The 21726-nt window shown below is 34.4% G+C and overlaps 1 protein-coding gene across 6 annotated transcripts in view; it reads left to right on the top strand.

Moving 5' to 3' along the window:
* The window catches only part of SCFD1 (sec1 family domain containing 1), a 145756-nt gene that overhangs the window by 102647 nt on the left and 21383 nt on the right, over nucleotides 1-21726 (top strand). For all 6 annotated transcript variants that reach the window (XM_077127032.1, XM_077127031.1, XM_077127035.1 and 3 more), the window contains 3 exons: nucleotides 1416-1491; nucleotides 18252-18305; nucleotides 21186-21238. In XM_077127032.1, the coding sequence (XP_076983147.1) occupies nucleotides 1416-1491; nucleotides 18252-18305; nucleotides 21186-21238 (183 nt within the window). The remainder of the gene's footprint in view (nucleotides 1-1415; nucleotides 1492-18251; nucleotides 18306-21185; nucleotides 21239-21726) is intronic.

Genomic DNA, 21726 nt, shown 5'->3' with positions numbered 1-21726 from the left:
TTAAAATATTACATTTTTCATTTTCTGAAAATGTATGATGGTTAAAGTTATTTTTATATCATTATTGATAACTAATATAGACTTGAAGCTGGCATTCATACCTAGGGATATTGCTAAATGATAGGTAGGAAGTCCTCATGACAGAGTACGACTTCTGACTCCAGAAATCTTGTAGTGAATGTGTGATTTTTAAAGAAGTGAACAAAGATTCTGACAACAAATTTCCATACCAAACTAGTTTCATATTCATAACTTATTTTTCAGACCTAGAATAAAAGCATTGAGGCCCAGAGGAAAGCAAATTTATCCTAGCACCACCCGACTGTTTTTAATTAAAAATTTTCCAAAGACAAGTGCTCAGCCCAACGCAAGACCTGTAGGTGCTTGGTAAAATGAATCTAGCTGACCTCACCCTCAGGCAGTGCCATATAGGTTGGCATACCCCTCCCCCCGCCCCCCCCAGAGTTGCTTGATCCAGGAATTCCCTCATTCACTGATTCCAATAAAGATTACTATCCTTTGTTTCTATTAATGAAAGAATTTCCTTCTAGCTTTCTCTTACTTTCAGAAGGAACAAGATAGGGAAAAGGAAACTATTTCCTGGAAAATTACACCATGTATTTAATAAAATAATACTTTTCATCTTCATGTCTTAAAATCTTATTGAATATTAAAAGCCTGCCAGATTTCTTAGAGAATTGGAAGGTTTTAATAAAATGAATATCTAGAAAAATCTTGAAAGATTTGAATATCCTTAGCCTTCTGATATAATACAGGATTACTATTTTATCCCACACAGTATCCTTTGATCCCATGTGGGAGACTGAGCCACAAATGTAATCCAGTATAGCAGTTCAGTTGTCCAAAATTCCAACAGTAAACGTTCTTCAAAGTTGAAGTAAAATTTGCTAAGTATGTTGCACTTCATATTTTTATATGACAGATTATATGTATAAAGGCAGGGAAAGAATATATCATGCAGGAATGGATCCACCTGCTATCATTCAGAGACCATTGTAACATTTGACCAGTTCACGTATTTTCAGTGTTGGTTTGTTTTGAACACCTCAAGCAAGTTGATTGAATCACTATGTTTGGTATTACTGTTTTATCATTAAGATATCCAGAAAGCAAGGAATTCTCTTTGATTCTAAGACTAAGCAATTAAAATATTTAATTTGAATGCAGTCTTTATTTTTATACTTTATTAATAATTATTAATCAGAGTATTTTATTACTATTTTATTGTCAAGTAAAATTACAGTGGTGATATTCATTCTCTTTAGTGAGAACAAAGATGGTAAAATGAGCATCAGCCACTATTTTGGTATATAATCACCCAAATATTTTATCTGCAAGAAATTGGAGAGGTAATTTATGCTTAGTATGATCTTCCTTTACTCTTTTCTTCCTAGTCTCTTATCACGAGTCATGAATACAGGATCACAGTTTGTGATGGAAGGAGTGAAGAACCTGGTATTGAAACAGCAAGTAAGTACAGATGTTAGAAAACATACTAGTAAATTTTGAATGTACATTCACAGATTCATTGCTTGCAACTCCTTCAGGGTTTTATTCAGGTTACAAATATAATGAATTAAATAAAAGGTTCACTAATTGATGCATTTACGATAATGAAAGTATTTTTACATATGTTGTTCAGAACTCCATAATTTCATGCTACTTATTTTTAAAGATTGCTAATTTTTACTTTAATGACATTTTTATTTTCCTTTAATGTCAGTTTTGTGAAAATACATTAATTGGAAGAATTAATTATTTGGAATATGAATTGCTTATAACATAATATCATTTAAGTTTTCCTTTATTTTAAGAGAATTCTAATAAGCCAACGAACTTAATAGTTTAAAGACAACTCTGTAAATTTAAATAAATATAATATCATTTTATTTGAAATAGAAGATACATAGCTTGATTTCATACTTCATTTTGGAATGTCAGTCTTAGTTTTACAAATCAGACATTTTAAAAATGATTCTTGTGGTACCATGGTTTTTCTGTTATTCTCATGTATAAACATTTTGTTTTATAGGATCATCATTAATTGGCTTGGTTTCTTTCCAAACTGGATTTTTAAAATTATTATGGAAAATTTCAAATATGTATTAGTATATTGTATCAGTTTCTTAAATGCTCCCAGAATGCAATATACCAGAAGTCAAACAGCTTTTAAAAGGGGAATTTGAGCGGGCCACGGTGGCTCAGCAGACAAGAATGCTTGCCTGCCATGCCAGAGGACCCAGGTTCGATTTCCGGTGCCTGCCCATGCAAAAAAAAAGGGGGGGGGGATTTATTAAGTTGCAGGTTTACAGTTCTAAGGCCATGAAAATGTCCAAAACAAGCTATCCAGAGAAAGATACCTTAACTCCAAAGAAATAATGACGTTCAGGGTTTCTCTCTCAGCTGGGAGGGCACATGGCGACCTCTCCTAGCTTTCTCTCCTCATTTCATAAGGCTTCCTTGAGGGCATTTCCTTCTGCATTTCCAAAGGTCTTTGGCTGCATGGGCTCTGTTGGCACTGAGTTTTTTCCAAAATGGTTCCCTCTTAAAGGTCTCCAGTAAACAAACCCACCTTGAATGGTGGAGGTACATCTCCATGGAAACCATCTAATCAGAAGTTACACATCCCCATGGATATAATTGAAAAGATCCTTATTACAAACTGTACACATGAAACATCAGCTCCCCATTCTCTACCCTCATTCTGCTTCCTGGTAACCTATATTCTAGATTTAAACACGATCATTTGCTTATTACAATTAGGTCATATTAGTGAGACCATACAATATTTTTCCTTTTGTGTCTGGCTTATTTCACTCAACATAATATCCTCAAGGTTCATCATCTTGTCACATGCATCAGAACTTCATTCTTTAGGGGTATCCCTAAAGAGTGGGACAGAAAGATCAAAGGTGCTGGTGGATAGGGTTTAACAAGGAAGATAGGATTTAACAAATGAATGTGATTGCTGAATCATTGAATTGACATGTCTTTTAATCTCCAGTGTCTTAGAACAACTAGAAGTAAAAACCTTAAATTGTAAAATTGTAACCCATATCAAACTCTGAAATATGTTCTCTATTATTAACACCTTGTAATAGTTACATGTTTTAGTTCATGAAACAACATTCTTATGTTTATGCTATTAACCACTGTCATCAAACATAACATGTAGTTCTCTGTGTACTACAGCTCAGTGTTTTATCCTCTAGCTTTCTTTCTAGTGACACAGATGACCCTAAATTTCCCCTTTCAACAACATTCACATGCATGATTCAGCACTGTAATTACATTCACAATAATGTTCTACCATAACATCTGTCCATTTCCGAACATTTAAAATGAACCTTATTACTTCATTCCTTCTTGCAGCTGAATAATATTCAATCATATACACCTAACCCAAATTATGGACTATAGTAATAATTTTTCATCAGTTGTAATAAAGATCTTACCCAGTAACATTGAGTGAGGATTAAAGATCTTGGCTTTTTTGGGGTACACAACAGATTCAAACCAGCACATATATCAAACATCTGAACCCTTTTAACTGACCTTCAGTATTCAGTGGTCTACCATTCTTGTTTCATCTATCCCACTTATTTTTTTAAGCAATTTTATTGAGATATATTCATCCATCCAAAGTGTACAGTCAGTGGCTCTCAGAATAAACACAGAGTTGTGTATTTATCACCACAATCAATTTTAGAACATTTTCATTACTCCAAAAAGAAAATTCCATCCCCCTTATACCTCCCTATTATTGACACTTAGCATTGGTGTGGTATCTTTATTACTCAAGGAGTAAGTGTGGTTCTGAAATATAGACATTGTCTTCCTACACCAACCTGATCAGCTTCGTTCTTATCTCTATTTATCAGGTTATGTATATATGTATGTATACAGCCTCTTGGAATCCAGAAATAATAATTACCACTGTGAACTAAATGTGTCTGCTATAAAAGCTTACAATCTAGGCCCCTGTTTTCTTATAAGCATTTCGAAAGGAGACCATACTGCTGTTGTTCTTTTGTTTCTGGCTTATTTTGCCTCACCAAATGTTCCACACATTCGTTCACATCATTGCTTGCCTCACGACTTTGCTCCTTTTTTGTAGCAGCACAACATTTGTTCATAAATGTACCCCATCATTTGCCAATCTACTTCTCAGTCAGTGCATCCTTCAGCTACCTTTACCATGGTCATAAAAGTGGAATCATATATTATCCTTTTGTGTCTGGCTTATTTACTCAGCATTATGCCCACAAGGCTCATCCATCTTGTCATGTGCTTCAGGACGTCATTTCGTCTTACTGCTGAATGATACTCCATTGTATATATATACATTTTGTTAATCCACTTGTCTTTTGATGGGCATTTGGTTTGTTTCCATCTTTTGGCGATTATAAATAATGAAAGATAGATAGGTTTTGGTTTGTTTGTTGGTTTGTTTTGTTTTTTAGCATGTGCAGTCTCCGGGAATCAAACCAGATCTCCCGCGTGTCAGCCGAGAATTCTACCACTGAATGACCCTTGCACCAGCTTCCAGTAGCCTTTATTTTTTAAGACATTTGTATAACAATATAACTTTTGCAGGGTGACCATGTGATTCCGAAAGCTTGTGTCTGATGCCCCTTTCATCCAGGGTATGGACAGATGAGTAAAAAATAAGAACAGCTAATAAATGAATAATGGAGGGTGAGGATTAAATGGTAAAAAAAAAAGGTTAATTAAAATACTAGTGGTCAGTGAGAGGAAGGGGTAAGGGGTATGTGATATATGAGTTTTTTGTTTCCTCTTTTAATTTCTCTGGAGTGTTGCAAATGTTTGAAAAATGATTGTAGTGATAAATACACAACTATGTGATGATATTGTGAGCCATTGATTGTATACTTTGGATGGACTATATGTGTATGAAGATATCTCAATAAAGTATTGTTTAAAAAATCAATTGATGATGGGAGGTGGAACAAGATGGTGGCATAGAGAACTGTGGTATTTATTTAGTCCTCTAGAGTGGCTAGTAAATAGCCAGGAAGTATCTGGAACAACTGTTGGGGGAATATTTGTGATCAGACCTACATCATTTATCAGTCTGGAATGGGTTGAAGGGCCAAGATCACAGCACAGAACTGTAACCAAAGCCTCCGAACTGCACAGGCTGGTGTACCTCCCCCACTAGCACAGCAGTCTGTTTCAAACACTGCCCTGTAGGAAAAAGAAGCAGGCACTACTAGGAGCAAGGTGCGGTAGCTCAACCAAGCTCCAGTTGCAGTTTTAATTAACAAATGTGGACTGCTGAATACAAGCTCCAAGCACAGATAAACCCAGAGAAAGCAGGAAAGGAACTCTGAGGTCTCTCCCACCAGAGAGAAGGGAGTGATAAAGAAAAGTAAAGAAAGAAAAGAGAAAAAAAATGGATGCTTTTGGAGTCAGATAACCTCAGAATAATGGGAAAGAACTGTACCCCAAGAAAAGAGGTGCATAATATCAGATACCAGACCCAGCTTTGACTGATTAACCTTGGGGTCTAGGTACTAGCTCTGAAAAGGGATTTTTTTTTCATCTTTTTTTTTTTTTTTTAAGTGTTCTAAGCAGCTCATTAAAAAGCCTCAGGCATTTTCAGTTGTCAGTGCTGACCAGGGAAGGGCAGAGCTAAGATAGGTCTGACAGACAATGTAACCAGCCAAGTAAGGAGATAATTCCCTAAAGGGCCCATCTTCCCCAAGAAAAGGGGAAGCAGGGTCCAGTTCAAGTGACAGCTATCCTTCAGAAAATTTGGACCCCAGCAGCTAGGAATCAGAAACAGCCTGAACTTGTTTCCACCTCAGCTTTTCTCTCACCCACATACCTGGCAGGGACAGGAGGTGTTGAAAGTTAAAGGCACTGTATCACTTTATTCCACTGGGGAGCTGTGAATCGACAGGTGTCACCTGCTGTGCAATATAGAAAAAACACAGATTTTAGACACTTCACAGAATCTGCTGCATCTCACCATCAGAGAAACTTGTTACTGATTACACCCCACTCCTGACACCTGGACATGTCAAGTCTGGGAAAATCTGGAGTTGACATTATCTGTGTAGACCCTCCTCAAAAAAGGTTCCATATAGGGCAAGGGGAGAACAAGAAAAACAAGCTGAAAAAATCCTGATCAGTTAAGCAGAAGCTAGAGTAAGTTCAGCTGAATGCCAAAGAACAGAGAACAAAGCCAACCAACAAGAAAATTCTAGGTAAAAGACCAAAAACCATCTCCAAAATAAGCTAATAAAAAAAAATCAGATGCCTAAACCTCAGCAAAAATTACGAGTCATACTAGGAAAAACAAAGTTATGGCAAAAGAGATGAAGGATATGAAGAAGACATTGGGTGGCCATAAGGACGAAGTTGAAAGCTTGAAAAAGATAAATGGCAGTACTTATGGGAATGAAAGGTACAATAGAAGAGATGAAAAAAACACAAAGGAGACTTACAACAGATTTGAACAGAAAGAAGAAAGGATTAGCGAACTAGAGGACAGTACATCTGAAATCCTGCACACAAATATAGCGAAAAGTATGGAAAAATAAGAGCAGGGTCTCAGTATTACATGACAATATGAAGCATATGAATATACACGTTATGGGTATCCAGAAGGAGAGAAGTGAAAAGGGGCAGAAAGAATAATGGAGGAAATGATCACTGAAAATTTTCCATCTCTTATGAAATACATAAAACTATACATCCACAAAGCATAGCATACCCCAAACAGAACAGATGAGAATAAACCTACTCCAAGACACTAACTAATCAGATTGCCAGAGACAGAGAATTCTGAAAGCGGCAAGAGAAAAGCAATTTTATTACATACAATGGAAGTTTGATAAGACTATTTGTGGATTTCCCAATCCACAAATATCCACAAATATGGATGCACGAAGGCAGTTAGTATGAATATTTATCATACTGAAAGAGAAAAACTGCCAACCAAGAATTAAATATCCAGAAAAAATTGTCCTTCAAAAATGAGGAAGAGTTTGAAATATTTTCAGACAGACACTGAGAGTTTGTGAACAAGAGAACTGCTCTACAAGAAATACTGAAGGGAGCACTACTGGCACATAGGAAAAGATAGGAGAGAAAGGTCTAGAGTAGTGTATAGAAATGAATACTATCAGTAAGAGTAAAAAGAGAGAAAAAATAAGATATGATAATATCAAAATAAAGTCATGGCATCTGCAGCAACTTGGGATGAACCTTGAGGACATTGTGTTGAGTGACGTTAGCCAGAAACAAAAGTACAAATACTATATGGTCACTAATATGAACTAACCTTAATAAGCAAACTTTGAGAGGTAAAGTTGAGAATACAGGTTATGTTATCGGAAGAGTAGAAAGAAGGCAGAGATTGGGTATTTGATGTTGAAGGAGTACAGAATGTTCAACAGGATTATTGTTAAGATGAGAAATAGATAACAGAATACAACCTGATGGTAACATAGTATTGTAAAGAAACTGAACAAAGCTGAGTATGAATATGGTTAAAAGAGGAAGGCTAGGGGCATGTTTGACACCAGAAAGAAAGAAAGAAAGAAGACTGAGACTATAACTTAGTGAAACCTAATGGATTGTGATTAAATGTACACATATAAGAATGTTTTTACATGAGGGAGAATGAATGAATGTCAACAGTGCAAGGTGTTGAAAATGGGATAGTATACAGAAAAAATACAGTCAAGTAAACTAAGATCTATGGATATTATAACATTCTAATATTCTTCTATTAAGTGTCACAAAGGTAGTATGCCAAGGCTAAATGTCAGTAAGGGGGTTATAAAGGAAAGGTATAAAATTTTTGGTAGTTTTGTTTCTCCTTTCTATTTTATTTTTCATTCTTCTTTTTTTTTCTTTCCTCCTCTTCTTTCTTTATGGAAGAATTTGAAATGTCGCCATACAGATTGTGTTGCTGTGACTGCATAACCATGGTTCTATACAAGGACAGTTGATTGTTTACTTAGGATGGATGGTGTGTGAATAAACTGTTTTAAAGCAAACAGAAACATACAGTTGCTGGAGAAAATGTGGAGAGAGAGATGTACCTGTTCACTCTTGGTAGGAAGTAGAATTGTGCAGCCCCTGTGGTGGTTCCACAGGAGGCTAAGTATATGATTGCCATATGATCTTGCAATCTTGTTACTAGATAAATATTTAGAAGAACCAAGGACAGGAACATGAATGGACATTTACATACTGGTGTTTATGGTGGCAATATTCACAATTTGCAATGGATGGAGGTGGCCTAGTGTACATCAGTTGATAAACAGAAGGGAGAACTGTGGTGTGTACATACAATGGAATATTGACCGACTACAAGGAAGGAAGTTGTGAGGCATGCAGTTATGTGAATGAATCTGGAAGACAGGATATCGAAGGAAATAAGCCAGAAACAAAAGGAAAGATATTATAATGCCCACTAATATAGACAAATTATAATGTGCTGACTGTGAGATCATTGGGTATCAGGGGAAGGCTTATTGTAAAGGGTCTTAGATTGTAAGCTCTTACAGCAGTCACATCTATTCCTGAGTTGTAATGGTTATCTATAAATTCTGAGATGCTGAGCTCTTTGTATATAACCTGGTAATTCCATGGAATTTGGGTTGTTTGTATGAAACCTGAGACTCAGGACTAGAGTTCTGCAGCTATGAAAGTCAGCATTATCCCATAATACCAACTGTGTAAGAAAAAAGCTGGAAAAGAGAACAGGCTTCAACTAGAGACATGAATGAAGCTGACCTGCGTAGAACTAAGGTAAATCAGAATAACTGGTAAAGAATGATATCGACTATTTTTGTTGTTGTTGTTTTGTTTTGTTTTGTTTTACATGGGCAGGTACCAGAAATCGAACCCGGGTCTCTGGCATAGCAGGCGAGAACTCTGCCTGCTGAGCCACCATGGCCTGCCCAATATCGACTGTATTTTAAAACTTCAATTTCTGAGTGAGATCAGAGAAAAAGGTGTTTATTTAGTGCAAAATTTATTTCTGTAGTGTACTAGACATAATTACATGGAATGTGAATAGGGAGTGAGATCTTGTTGGTTTGTTCAGGTTAGTGTGATGCCCCGATACATGCCGGGATAATGTGGGCAGAAGATTAAAAAAAAGTTGCAAAGTCCCCTTGAGGGACTGTAGAAAAATGTGGAAATATTAAGCTTCCCCACCTGAAAGAGGGAAATTCCTGAAACTGTTGAACTGTAAATCAGTAGCCTTGATTGTTGAAGATGAACGTATAACTATATAGCTTTTATGGTGTGACTGTGTGATTATGAAAACCTTGTGACTTCCTTTATCCAGTGTATGGACAGATGAGTAAGACGATAGATAGATAGATAGAGTGTGTGTGTGTGTGAGAGAGAGAGAGAGAGAGATAAGAGGGTGTTCTAGTTTGCTAACTGCTGGAATGCAATATACCAGAAACAGAATGACTTTGAAAAAGGGAGAATTTAATAAGTTGCAGATTTACAGTTCGAAGTCCACAAAAATGTCCCAATTAAAGCAAGGTATAAAAATGTCCACTCTAAGGCATCAGGGAAAGATACCTTGGCTCAAGAATGCCAGTGAAGTTCAGGGTCTCTCTCTCAGCTGGAAAGGCATGTAGCAAACATGGCAGTGTCTGCTAGGTTCCTCTCCAGGCCTCTTGCTTCATCAAGCTCCCCCAGGGGAGTTCTCCTTCTTCATCTCCAAAGGTCGCTGGCTGGTGGACTCTCTGCTTCTTATGGATATGTTGTTCTCAAAAGGAGCTGTCTCCAAAATGTCTCCTCTTATATAGGATTCCCATAAACTAATTAAGACCCACGTAGAGAAGGTAGAGACACATCTCCATCTAATCAAGTTTAATACCCACAATTGATTGAGTCACATCTCCATGGAGATGACCTAATCAATGTTCCAACCTATAGGGCTGAATAGGGATTAGAAGAAACCGTTGTTCCCATAAGATTGATTAGGATTAAAACATGGCTTTTCTAGGGTACATAAATCCTTTCACACTGGCCTGGGGTATGGGTTGTTTTGGTGTTCTTTTCTTACTTTTATTTTTGTTATTTTTATCATTTTTGGAGTAATTAAAATATTAAAACATCAATTGTGGTGATGACTACACAACTATATGATCATACTGTGAACCATTGATTGTATACTTTAGATGATTATATGGTATGTGAATATATATGAGAATTGCATTTAAAAAAAAATTGACCATAGATCTGAGTGTCTATTTCTGAATTTTCACTTTGATTCTATTGGTTGATATGTCTGCTTTTATACCAATATAATGCTGTTTTGAGCACTGTAGCTTTATGATATGCTTTAAAGTCAGGAAGCATGAAACCTCTCTTTCATTCTTCTTTTTCAAGATTTTTTTAAATGCATTTTTTTGGGGAATACTTACACAGCATAGAAACCATCCGAAGTATACAATAATTGGCTCACAGTATTATCACACAGTTGTGCCTACAGCCCCATGATAAAATTTAGAATATTTTCATTACTCCAGAAAGGAAATTAAAAAAAAAAAAGGAAAACCCTAAGCTTCCATATCATTGATCCACAGTATTGGTGCGGAACATTTGTTACTGTCTCTGAAAGGGTATTAAAATATTACTGTTAACCATAATCCATAGTTTGCCATAGGTACATTTTTCCCTATGTACTTCTCTGTCATTAACTCCTTATAATGGAGTCATACATGTGCTCTAGCATATGAAAGAACTTTTTTATATTTGTACATTTAATCACAGACATTGTCCACCACAAGATTCACTGTGTTAATGTTTGCATGTTTTAACCTCCAGCTTTCCTTCTGGTGACATACATGAGTCTAAACTTCCCCCTTCTACCACACTTACACACCATTCAGCACTGTTCATTTTTCTCACAATAACTTGCTAACATCATCTCTTAACCATCATTTCCAAATGGTTAAGTTTACCCTAATTAAACATTTTGCCCATATTAAGCAACCACTCCCCATTCTACAGCCTTATTCTATATCCTGTTAAGCTGTATTCTGTATTTTATGTTGATGAGTTAACATAATAATTAGTTCATATTAGTGAGATCATAAAATATTTTTCCTTTTGTGTCTGACTTATTTCACTTAACATAATGTCCTCAAGGCTCATCCATATTGTTACATGCTTCAGGACTTCATTCCTTCTTACTGCTGAATAATACTCCATCATATGTATATACTATGTTTGTTTATCCATTCATCTGTTGATGGATATGTGGGTTGTTTCCATCTTTTGGCAATTGCAAATAATGCCACTATGAACATCAGTGTGCAAATGTCTGTTAGCATCCCTGCTTTCAGATCTTTTAGGTACATCCCAAGGAGCAGGATTGCCCACAACTCTATACTTAGCTTCCTGGGAAACAGCCAAACCATCCTCCACTAGCCTGTACTATTATTTTACATTCCCACCAGCAGTGAATAAATGTTTCTGTTTTTCTACATCCTATCCAACACGTGTAATTTCCTGTTTGCTTAATAGTGACCATTCTAGTAGGTGTGAGAGGATACCTTATTGTGGTTTTGATTTGTATTTCCATAATAGCTAGTGAAGCTGAGTATTCTTCCATGTGATTTTTAGTCATCTGTATTTCCTCTTTTGAAAAATGTATATTCATGTCCTTTGCCCATTTTTTAATTGGGTTTGTCTTTTTGTTGTTGTTGGGTTGTAGGATTTCTTTATATATACTGGATTTCAAATTCTCATGAGATATGTGCTTTCCAAATATTTTCTCCTATTGAGTTGGTTGCCTTTTCACCCTTTTGACAAAGCCCTTTGAAGCACTGAAGTATTCAATTTTGAGGAGTCCTCATTTATCTGTTTTTTTCTTTGATTGCTTGTGCTTTGGGTGTAAAATCTACAGAACTACAACTTAACACTAGATCTTCAAGATGTTTCCCTTCATTTTCTTCTAGAAGTTTTATTGTACTGGTTCTTATACTTAGGGCTTTGATCCATACTGAGTTAATTTTAGTATAGTGTGTGAGGTAGTGGTCCTCTTTGATTCATTTGGTTATGGATATCCAGTTCTCCCAACACCATTTATTGAAGGGACTATTCTTCCCCAGTTCAGTGGACTTGGAAGCCTTATCAAAAATCAGTTGGTTGTAGATCTGAAGGTCTGTTTCTCCTTTTTATTAAATTATAAAGCTAACATCTGTCAATGTATACACTTTTGGAAATAAAAGTTTTTTCTTGAGGTTTTGTTTTTGTGGAGTATATGGTTTTACATAAACACAGTAAATTTCTATACGAGCCTCTTGAGCTTCAAGCTTTTAGCATTTATAGCCGAACTACCAAGTGTATCTATTATATATACTGTCAATTTATGGAAAAATATTACTAAGACAACACCTTGACAAGATGATACATGCAGAGAATACAATTAAGTATTAACTGGTGGTCCAGAACAGAATTTTCCTGCCTGATATTTTTCTCTTTCTTCAGTTCAACGTTTATGGGATCAGTCTTTACCTTACTCCAGGGTTCTGAACATGTGAGAATAGTCTTTTTATTTTTTCACAGAATCTCTGGGGAGAGGTTTTCAGTAGCATTCTTGGGTTTTCCATGTTGATGACGTCATCCCCTCTACTATATTTTTAACTTTTTCTGTTGTGCCTTCGTTCCAGTAATTTATGTTAATACATAAAAAGAGTATCTTCTTCTAGAAATATTTGAACTCATAGAGATCCACTTTAAAAGTTACCTTGCCCTAATGTTCTAGAAATTTAGAGGCACTGCAGTAGGATATTTGTGATACTTTGTTGGAAATGAGAGGCCAAAAGTGTCAGAGGGAAAGTGACTACTAGAGGTCAATTTTCTCTTTTTCATCCTTGTGAAATTGAGTAATTTATGCCTCTTAAATCTCTTAAGTACTGTTTTTATTTATCTGAAGAAGGTTTTTAAGGTACAGATTTATTAGATAAAAAGAATATAATTACCCAAGTTCCATTTTCTAGGTCACTTATAAGAGCTTTTACACTTTTTTTTTCACAGTTTTATGCATCATGTATATCAACTATCACTTAAAACCATTTGTATCATCTTCACATATTTGGAATATATTTGAGGATAATTGTACAAGAATGATGAATAATGCAGCACAAACTTGCATATTTTAAAATTCTTCTCTTGTACTTTCTTTGGCTTATTTGCTAAAATAATCATTCTTTTCAAAATATCTTAACAAATAAGTGCCAGCCGTGTGAATCCATAGATTAAAAAGACTTAAAATACATAAGATCCAATTGCAGCATATGGTCCTTAGTAGGATTTTTCAACAATAAACTGTAAAACATAAAAATTTTCTGCAGCAGGAAGATTTTAAATACTGACTGAATATTGAGCTGTACTAAGGAGTTATTGGTAAGAAAATTTTAGGTATGGTAATGGTGTTATAATTTTTTTTTTAGATAGTTCTTATATTTTGAAAAGATATACTCAAATATTTATGGATAAAATGATTTGATATTGTGTTCTCTTAACACAATCCAGGAGAGTGGTAAATAGGTGGGAGTATATACAAAGTAAGATTTACGATGAATTGATAATTGCTCAAGCTGGGTGATGGGTATTTGGGAATTCATTGCATAGTAATGTGAATATTTCTACTTCTGCAGAAAAACTTGTAGACCTAGGGTAGGGTTTTTTAAAATAGATTTCTCAAGGTTTTATTTTCCTCCTGATAAAATTTCTAGTTCATGTATTTGAATTTTGAAAATTTTTAAAATTATGATCATTAATTTATATTATTTAGGGCAGGCCATGGTGACTCAGCAGGCAAGATTGCTTGCCTGCCATGCCAGAGGACCTGGGTTCAATTCCTGGTGCCTGCCCATGTTAAAAAAATAATAATAATTTATATTATTTATATGTATGGAACTCTCTCTTGGAAGTCTGTATATTTGTGTGTGTGTGTGTGTGTGTGTGTATGTGTGTGTGTAAAATGACCCTGTAGTAGTTAGATTCAGTTGTCAACTTGGCCAGGTGAAGGTGCCTATAGGTATGTTGCTGTGGACATGAGCCAATGATACGTGAAACTCATCTGTTGCTCATTACATCTGCGGTCAGCTTAGGAGGCATGCCTTATGCAATGAATGATGTTTGATTTTAATTGGCTGGTATTTAAATGAGAGAGGTCAACGAAACACAGCCCAAGCAGCTCAGAAAACCTCATCTCAGCACTCACAGCTCAGCCCAGGCCTCTGGAGATGCAGAAAGAAAACACCCCAGGGAGAGTTGTTGGAACCCAGAGGCCTGGAGAGAAGGCCAGCAGAGATGACCCTGAGCCTTCCCACGTAAGAAAGAACCTCAGATGAAAGTTAGCTGCCTTTCCTCTGAAGAATTAATGAAATAAATCCCCTTTTATTAAAAGCCAATCCATCTCTGGTGTGTTGCATTCTGGCAGCTAGCACACTAGAACAACCCTCTACTAGTTAAAATATACAATAATGTTTTCCACCATAATATTATAAAACAAAATTGTTACAATTGATGATTGAAATATAAATTAGAAAGTTAACAATAGTTTTAAATGGCAATTTACAGAAACAAAAATATGTTTGTCAGGTTTTTTGAAACAGTTAATGTCATTTCCATTTAATTAAATTTTATACCTTTTATTGACATAAGCACAATTCTGTGTTTCTAAAGCATTTAAGACTTTTTTAGACTGCTGAGCAAAGAAAATTGTGTGTTTTGTTCTGAGGTTTCTCTCTGCTAGTGTGATATTTTTCTGAAACATTCAGTTTTTTCTATAAAAGTTGACTAACCTTGAATGTAAATTATTCTCAATATAAAATTAATGCTTTAAAATGATTAACTTGATTCAGGGCTTCATTTAGACAAAGAACAGAGGCTAAGTAGAGTTAATCCATCACAGAGCTATCTTAGAAGTTCTTTTCTGAAATATTCTTTCTTATGGCTTTAACAGCAGTATGTATTTCCTTTGTCATTCTCTATACTTGAAGTTTTCCATAATCTTTTACAATGTATGATTATTGTAAGGTGCAGCAAAGGTAGGTGATCCTTTTGGTGGTAGGTGGTTGTAGAGAGTAGGCAAAGCATATAGAATTTTTTCTTGGCTCTGGAATTATTTGAAGTAGTCCTCTAGAAAGAAAATTTTCTCTTAGTAGCAAATGACTTACTCACTTACAGGATTGTCTTCAAATACAGCAGAGCTATAAAGACATGAAGTAAAATTTAAATGTACCTGTGGTCCTTAGGTTCAGGTGTCAGCTTGGTCAGGTGATGGTGCCTAGTTCTGTTGCTGTGGACATTAATCATTAGCATGTGAAATTTATCTTGGCTGATTACATCTGTAGTTGGCTAAGGAGAGTGCCTTCGGCAATGAATGATGTCTAATTTAATTAGCTGGAGGCTTACGAGAGAGGTCAGAAGAGAGCTCAACGCAGCACAGCCCAAGCAGCTTGGCCCAGACATTTGGGGATGCAGAAAGAATTGGCCCAGACATTTGGGGATGCAGAAAGAATCACCTGGGAAAAGCTGTTGGAACCCAGAAGCTGGGAGAGGTCAGCAGACATGGCTCTGTGCCCTTCCCATATAAGAGAGAACCTCAGATGGATGTTAGCTGCCTTTTCTCTGAAGAAGTATGTTTTTAGCTAAATAAATCCCCTTTTGTTGAATGCCAGTCCATCTCTGGTGTGTTGCATTCTGGCAGCTTTGGCAAACTGAAACAGTACCTTTTAGGACAGACTCATTTTTATAATAAATGAAGAATTATTGTGAAATATTGGTATAAATATTCAAATTTCCAATTTTCACAAGTGAATTAAAATTCATACAACTCCAGTTTATCATTATCATTTTGTAAAATCTTTTCTGAATTTTTGCCCATTACTCACTCTAACAGCGCAATTCAGGGAGCTAAACAGACAATTCATTCTAAATAGAGAAATGGATATATACCTGCCATTTTTTTTTTAATTTTATAAAATAATCTATAATGTTCCCTTTCTCCAGAATGTTTTTATTTCTTCCTGTTATGTTGCAAAGGTATTTCATCATCTTTTGTTGATGTTACTTGAAACATACATATAACTGTAATTTTCATGTTTGGATAGAAGCATTTTTACAGATTTAAATCTATACCTAGTTATTTTTTAGAGAAACTTACAGTTTAAACTTGTTCGTACATGAGCACATTCAACTTTATTTGGGGAAAAAATAGTCAAATGTAAAAATTTAAGTCCCCTTAAAAATTCCAAATAATAAAATTCAAGAAGTATGTTGTCAGCTTGAACATTTGGTGCTTGTATTTATATTATAAATTTCTGGCCAACATAAATATCAGAGGATAATGAAATGGCTTTAATTTTACTGGCTTTAGTGGTAGTTCACTTTAGTAACAATAAAATGTTTTATAATCAAAGAAAACTAAGAATTATCCTTTCAGGCTATAAAACAGTAATATGTTATCTACATTTTTTTATTAATAATCAGATCTAATCTTGCCTTTGTTCTGTAAAGTCCCTGAGATACAAAACAGTGGTTTACAGAACATACTGTACAGTTCACAAAGGAAATATCAGTTCCAAATAGGCAGAGTAACATCCCAATAAAAATGTTCTTTGGATGGGCATAGTAGTCAGTAAGTTTTCTGTATTTCATATGTTATGATGTTCAAAATAATGATAAAAATCATCTGCTTGAAATGTTACAGTAGTATTTAATATTCCAAGGCATATAACTATGTTAAGAAGCAATATTATGCCAATACCAGTATTGTACATTTCAGGTTGAAAGGGGAATTTGTTCAGTAAGAAAACAATGCAGCATGTCATTGAAAATTTGGAATTTACTGTAAGCAAAATGAAAACGTCAATTAAAGTTGCTTATGTATCCAATTCCCCATATTAAAAAGAGCACAAGTATTTTTTTTGGCATAGAAGGAATATACTTTAGAAATGAAAAAACTGTTAGCTTATTTAAGCTTGCCTCATACACTTTCACAAACTTTATTGTTTTTTAAAGGCAATTTCTTAAAAAGCAGCAGAAATGAAAAAATGACAAGGGATTCTAATTTGGTCAAAACAGAAGTTTCAGTCATTAACATTAAATAGCAAGCATCTACCTATCATAACTTGCCAAACCCCAACCAAACCATTCCTGCCAATCCTAAATAACCCCTAGGGCATTATATAACATTCCACAAAGGTTCATGGACTAGTACAAGTCTCTAAAACCTACAACCTCCAGATGGGTCCCTGGATCAGATAAGTCCTGAAATGCAGAGGGACCAGTCCTTCCAGAACATCAACTAGTTCCATACGCCTATCCCATATTATCAACAGCCCCTTCCAACATGAAAAAGTTAGAAATAACCCTAAAGAGTGGGAGAAAGATCAAAGGTGATGGGGGAGTTACACAGAGAAGGTCGGGTTTAACAAATGAGTATGCGTGCTAAATTTCTTTTAGCCTCCTGTACAGCTAGAAATAAAAACCTAAAATTGTGGAATTATAACCCATATCAAACTCTGAAATCTGTTCTATCAGATTGTTGCAATGTACTTTGAATTTTATTGCTTTTACGTAATATGTTAAAGAGAAGGAGGAGTAGAACAGAGAAGATAGGATTTAACAAATGAGTATGACTGCTGAATTATTATATTGATTTTCTGTTGGTCTCCAGTGTCTTGGAGCAGCCAGAAGAAAAAAAACAAAAAATAGTGGAACTGTAACCCATACTCAACTTTAAAATCTATTCTATAACGACTTGTTAAGATGTACTTGGAAATTTATTGCTTTTTTGTATATATGTTGTGTTTCACTATAAAAAAAGGAAAAAAGCATCCAACAAACAAAGAGCCCATACATGTTTTTGTATTACTACTTGAATATATCTACCCAATAAAGAGAGCTTTTGATTTAGAATTCTCTTTCTTTCAGTGGAAGCTTGAGTAGTGCCAGGTGGTATGGTATTTACATTTGTGACATCATCTTTATCATTCACAGAATACTTAATCCTAGAATATGTTTAATTGAAAGCTAAATATAGGCTGTAAATTGTAGAATAGTTTGTATGCTTATATGTATTTTTTATTTAAATTTTAGACAGTGGAAATATGAGCATGATTAGGTTGTTTTGTTAATAGAACAAACTCTGGTTTGTTAATTTTTCTATTACTTAACAAAATACTCATTAATTTCTTTAACAGAATCTACCTGTTACTCGTATTTTAGACAATCTCATGGAGATGAAGTCAAACCCTGTGAGTAGCATATAGTACTGTACTTTAAAATTCTTGAACATATCAAACTGGCTAGTACGAGCGGCAGTAAAGTTAAATTCAGTTTGTTGTAAGCTTAATCATAGCAGAGTATACTGGGGAAAGGAAAGTATCCATGTTCTCAAAGAACCTTTTTTTTTTTTTTTAAGCCAGTATCTCTGATAATGGGGAATTGATTTTCTCAGCTGCTACAACCATTCTTGCTAGTTTACATCAACATTAAATGTAGATTATATTCTATATGTATAATTAAAATATATCCTAAGGAGTAAGCTTCTGTAAATGAAAGGGAACTAGTTAACATCAGTTGGTAAAAATAGGAAGAACACAAGATCAATTTAATTTTATGAAAATAAAATCAGGGATTGAATAATGACATTTTTAAGTATATATGTTCAAATGCACTAAATTCTTTTGGATTGAAAAAGTAAATTAAGGTAGATTGTTGGATGAGTAGACATATTGGTAAATATTATTAGCATTTACTTAAAGAGGTTCCAAACTATCTGTTTATAATTCAGTAAAGGAATTTAAAAATCATTACAATCTGTTCCATAAAATAGACCCCCTGTTACAGTTATGACTAGAAATGATTATCACAAAAGTCTGGAATCAAAAAAGGCAGCATGATCCTAACTGCTTCAAAACCTTAATTTGTGTTCGTCTGGATCACTGTAGATTTAGCAATGAGTCTTGGTATTCCAGGATGAGAGAGAGTGAGAACAAAATCTTCAAATTATTGTGACTTTTTTTTGTAATTTTTAAAACATGATTAAAATTACATTGAAGGAAAGTAACAAAAACTTTAAACTTGCCCATCTGAAAAAAAAGATACAGTCTAATAAAATATCCCAAGAAGGGCAGTTAAATTTATAAGAGGCATAGGAGAATTGTCTATGATAATAAGCTTAAACAGAGTTAGTATTCTTTCTTCTGGGAAGTAATATATATAAAGTGGTATGCAGTGTAGTAATAATAGACTTTGTCACTACATCCAAGAGTATTTGAAGAAGTAGCTCTTCTTGAAAAGCATGAGGAAAGTGTACATTTATGACTTATTGTCCTAGAGAACATAATAGGACTGCTTCATAAAAGGCAGTAAACTTCTGATAAATATTTTAAACAATAATAAAGTTTGAAAATTTAAATAAATTCCCATATTTAGACAGAGGTTTGCCAAATCCAAAGGGGTTAAAGAATTTTAGGGTATTTTGTTACTGTTTATAATCTTTAAAGTTGAGATGAAGAAGCATATCAGCAATAATAATGATAATAGTATTTATTGAGTACTTTTTACTGTATGCCAGGTACAATTTTAAGCATTTTTTTCATATATTATCTCATTTAATCTTCACTAGAACCATATGAGAAAAGTATTATTATTATCATTCTCACTTTATAGATGAGCAAACTGGCACATTGAAGTCAATTAATTTACCTAAAGACTCACCTAATAAATGCTGTAGAACAGACTTTTTTTTTTAAGCAATTAGAGAAAGTACATTTTTCTGCTTTGAAAGCATTGCTTCAGTGCTGCCTCCCCTCTCCTATTCCCAGATGGACAATGAAGAGGTTGATACATTAGTAAAAGGCACTAAGTTAGACCTAACTCATAATTTTGAATATATCTTAATAGTTTTAATATGCTATAGCCTATTTCTAGATGCCTTCTTATCACATACATTTATTAAGTGATCTTTGGTTTGTCATAATTAAACAAATTGAATGAAATGGATTAAGGCAAGATATCAGATAGGCTTCAGTTATCATCTGAGTCTCCCTGGTGGTGGTTTTCTGGAGTCATGAGTTAAAGAATTGACACTACTTCGGGTTCATTAAGAGTGCTGTGATTGTTTAGCAGTGTCCACCATTGGCTATAGGAGTAGATGGTGACAGTGTGCATTGCAGATGTCATTGATCAGGTTTGGGTACCATCTGCCGTTCAATAAATACTTATTTCTTTACTGATTCTGCTATGGCAGTAGAGGAAGACAGAGACTGGAAAGTGATTGTTATCAAACAGTAGCATCAATACTTTCCAACTCCTTAAATGCCAAGAAGTAACTGTTTCCAGTTTAGCAAAGAGATCCACAACCCCTTATCCACAATTTCTGAAATCCAAAAAGCTCTGAAAACTTAAAGAGTTGTTATAACTTACTTGTGGCAAAATCTGATTTGAAATCAAATTGAGGCTCTTTATAGTTTTTATTTATTCCACTTTATGTTAATGGTCACATATTTAGCTGCAGAAATATTAGCATGTTAGTGATGTGGTCCTGTCCACAGGGAGTGTTATGTACAGTATATGTACATTAACAATATTAACTATCTAAAGTAGAAAAAAGAATCTTTGGAGTTAGATATTTTGTCAACTTGTATTAGTTATTCTGTATACCCAATAAAATCATGGACATGTAAATATATAAAACTCTAAAAAATACTCAGACACATTGGCTATTTTCAGGTTATTAAAAAAACAAGTATATTTTCAAGAAGCAATGTTTAACACAGTGTTGAAGAGCTTGGGCATTGAAACTAGATTGCCTGGAATCATGCTGGCATTCCTCACACTTACTGTGATATGAGTGAAATTATATAACCTTGTATGCCAACTTGCCCATCCGAAAAATGGGGATAACAATAGTAACTACTTCTTAAAAATGTTTTGAAGAGTAAATCAGTTCATCCATACGAAGCACTTAGAATACTGCTTAGCATATAGTAAGTGCTCAGTAAATGTTGGTGTTATTTTTATATATTCTACAAAATTAATAGATTAAAATAAGATACCCTAAAGTAAAACTGTAACTTCTTAAGGAGAAATTCCATAGGCATGGTAAAATTCTATTTTTTTAAAAATAGGAAACTGATGACTACAGATATTTTGATCCCAAAATGCTGCGGGGCAATGACAGGTAAGCAGTTTTTGCCTTATGTAATTTGTTGAGCCCCCTCTCCTGAATGGAAATAATTTAATTCATCTCTTATTATAAAACAATAACTGCTTTTGTTAAAAACTCAAACTATATTAAAAAAATATATAAAAAGTAAATAGTATGGATAATTTCAGTACCCAGAGATAATCACTGAAAATTTTATACTTAATGTTTTCCTTCCAAGGTATATACACAAAAATTCATTTAGATGTTTTGGGGCTTATTTTATTTTAATGACATGATAATGGTATTATGAACTATGTAGGGGGAGGGGAGGTTAGATAAAGTGTATGTTTTAAAATTAATATTTTTGACTAAATGAAAAAGTGGAGGAAGTTTATATTGGATACCAGTTGTTTTTTTGGTTTGCTTTATTTTTGTTTACTTGACTCTTTTTTTTAAATTCAAGACCCTGGGAAACATTGCTGTGAACAACACTTTATGGCAATGAAACATTCTATAAATAA

Source organism: Tamandua tetradactyla, chromosome 14 (genome assembly GCF_023851605.1).
Source record: "Tamandua tetradactyla isolate mTamTet1 chromosome 14, mTamTet1.pri, whole genome shotgun sequence".
In the NCBI taxonomy this organism is placed as follows: domain Eukaryota; kingdom Metazoa; phylum Chordata; class Mammalia; order Pilosa; family Myrmecophagidae; genus Tamandua; species Tamandua tetradactyla.
Note: the sequence above shows the minus strand (reverse complement) of the source record. Positions and strands in the feature narration are given on the sequence as shown.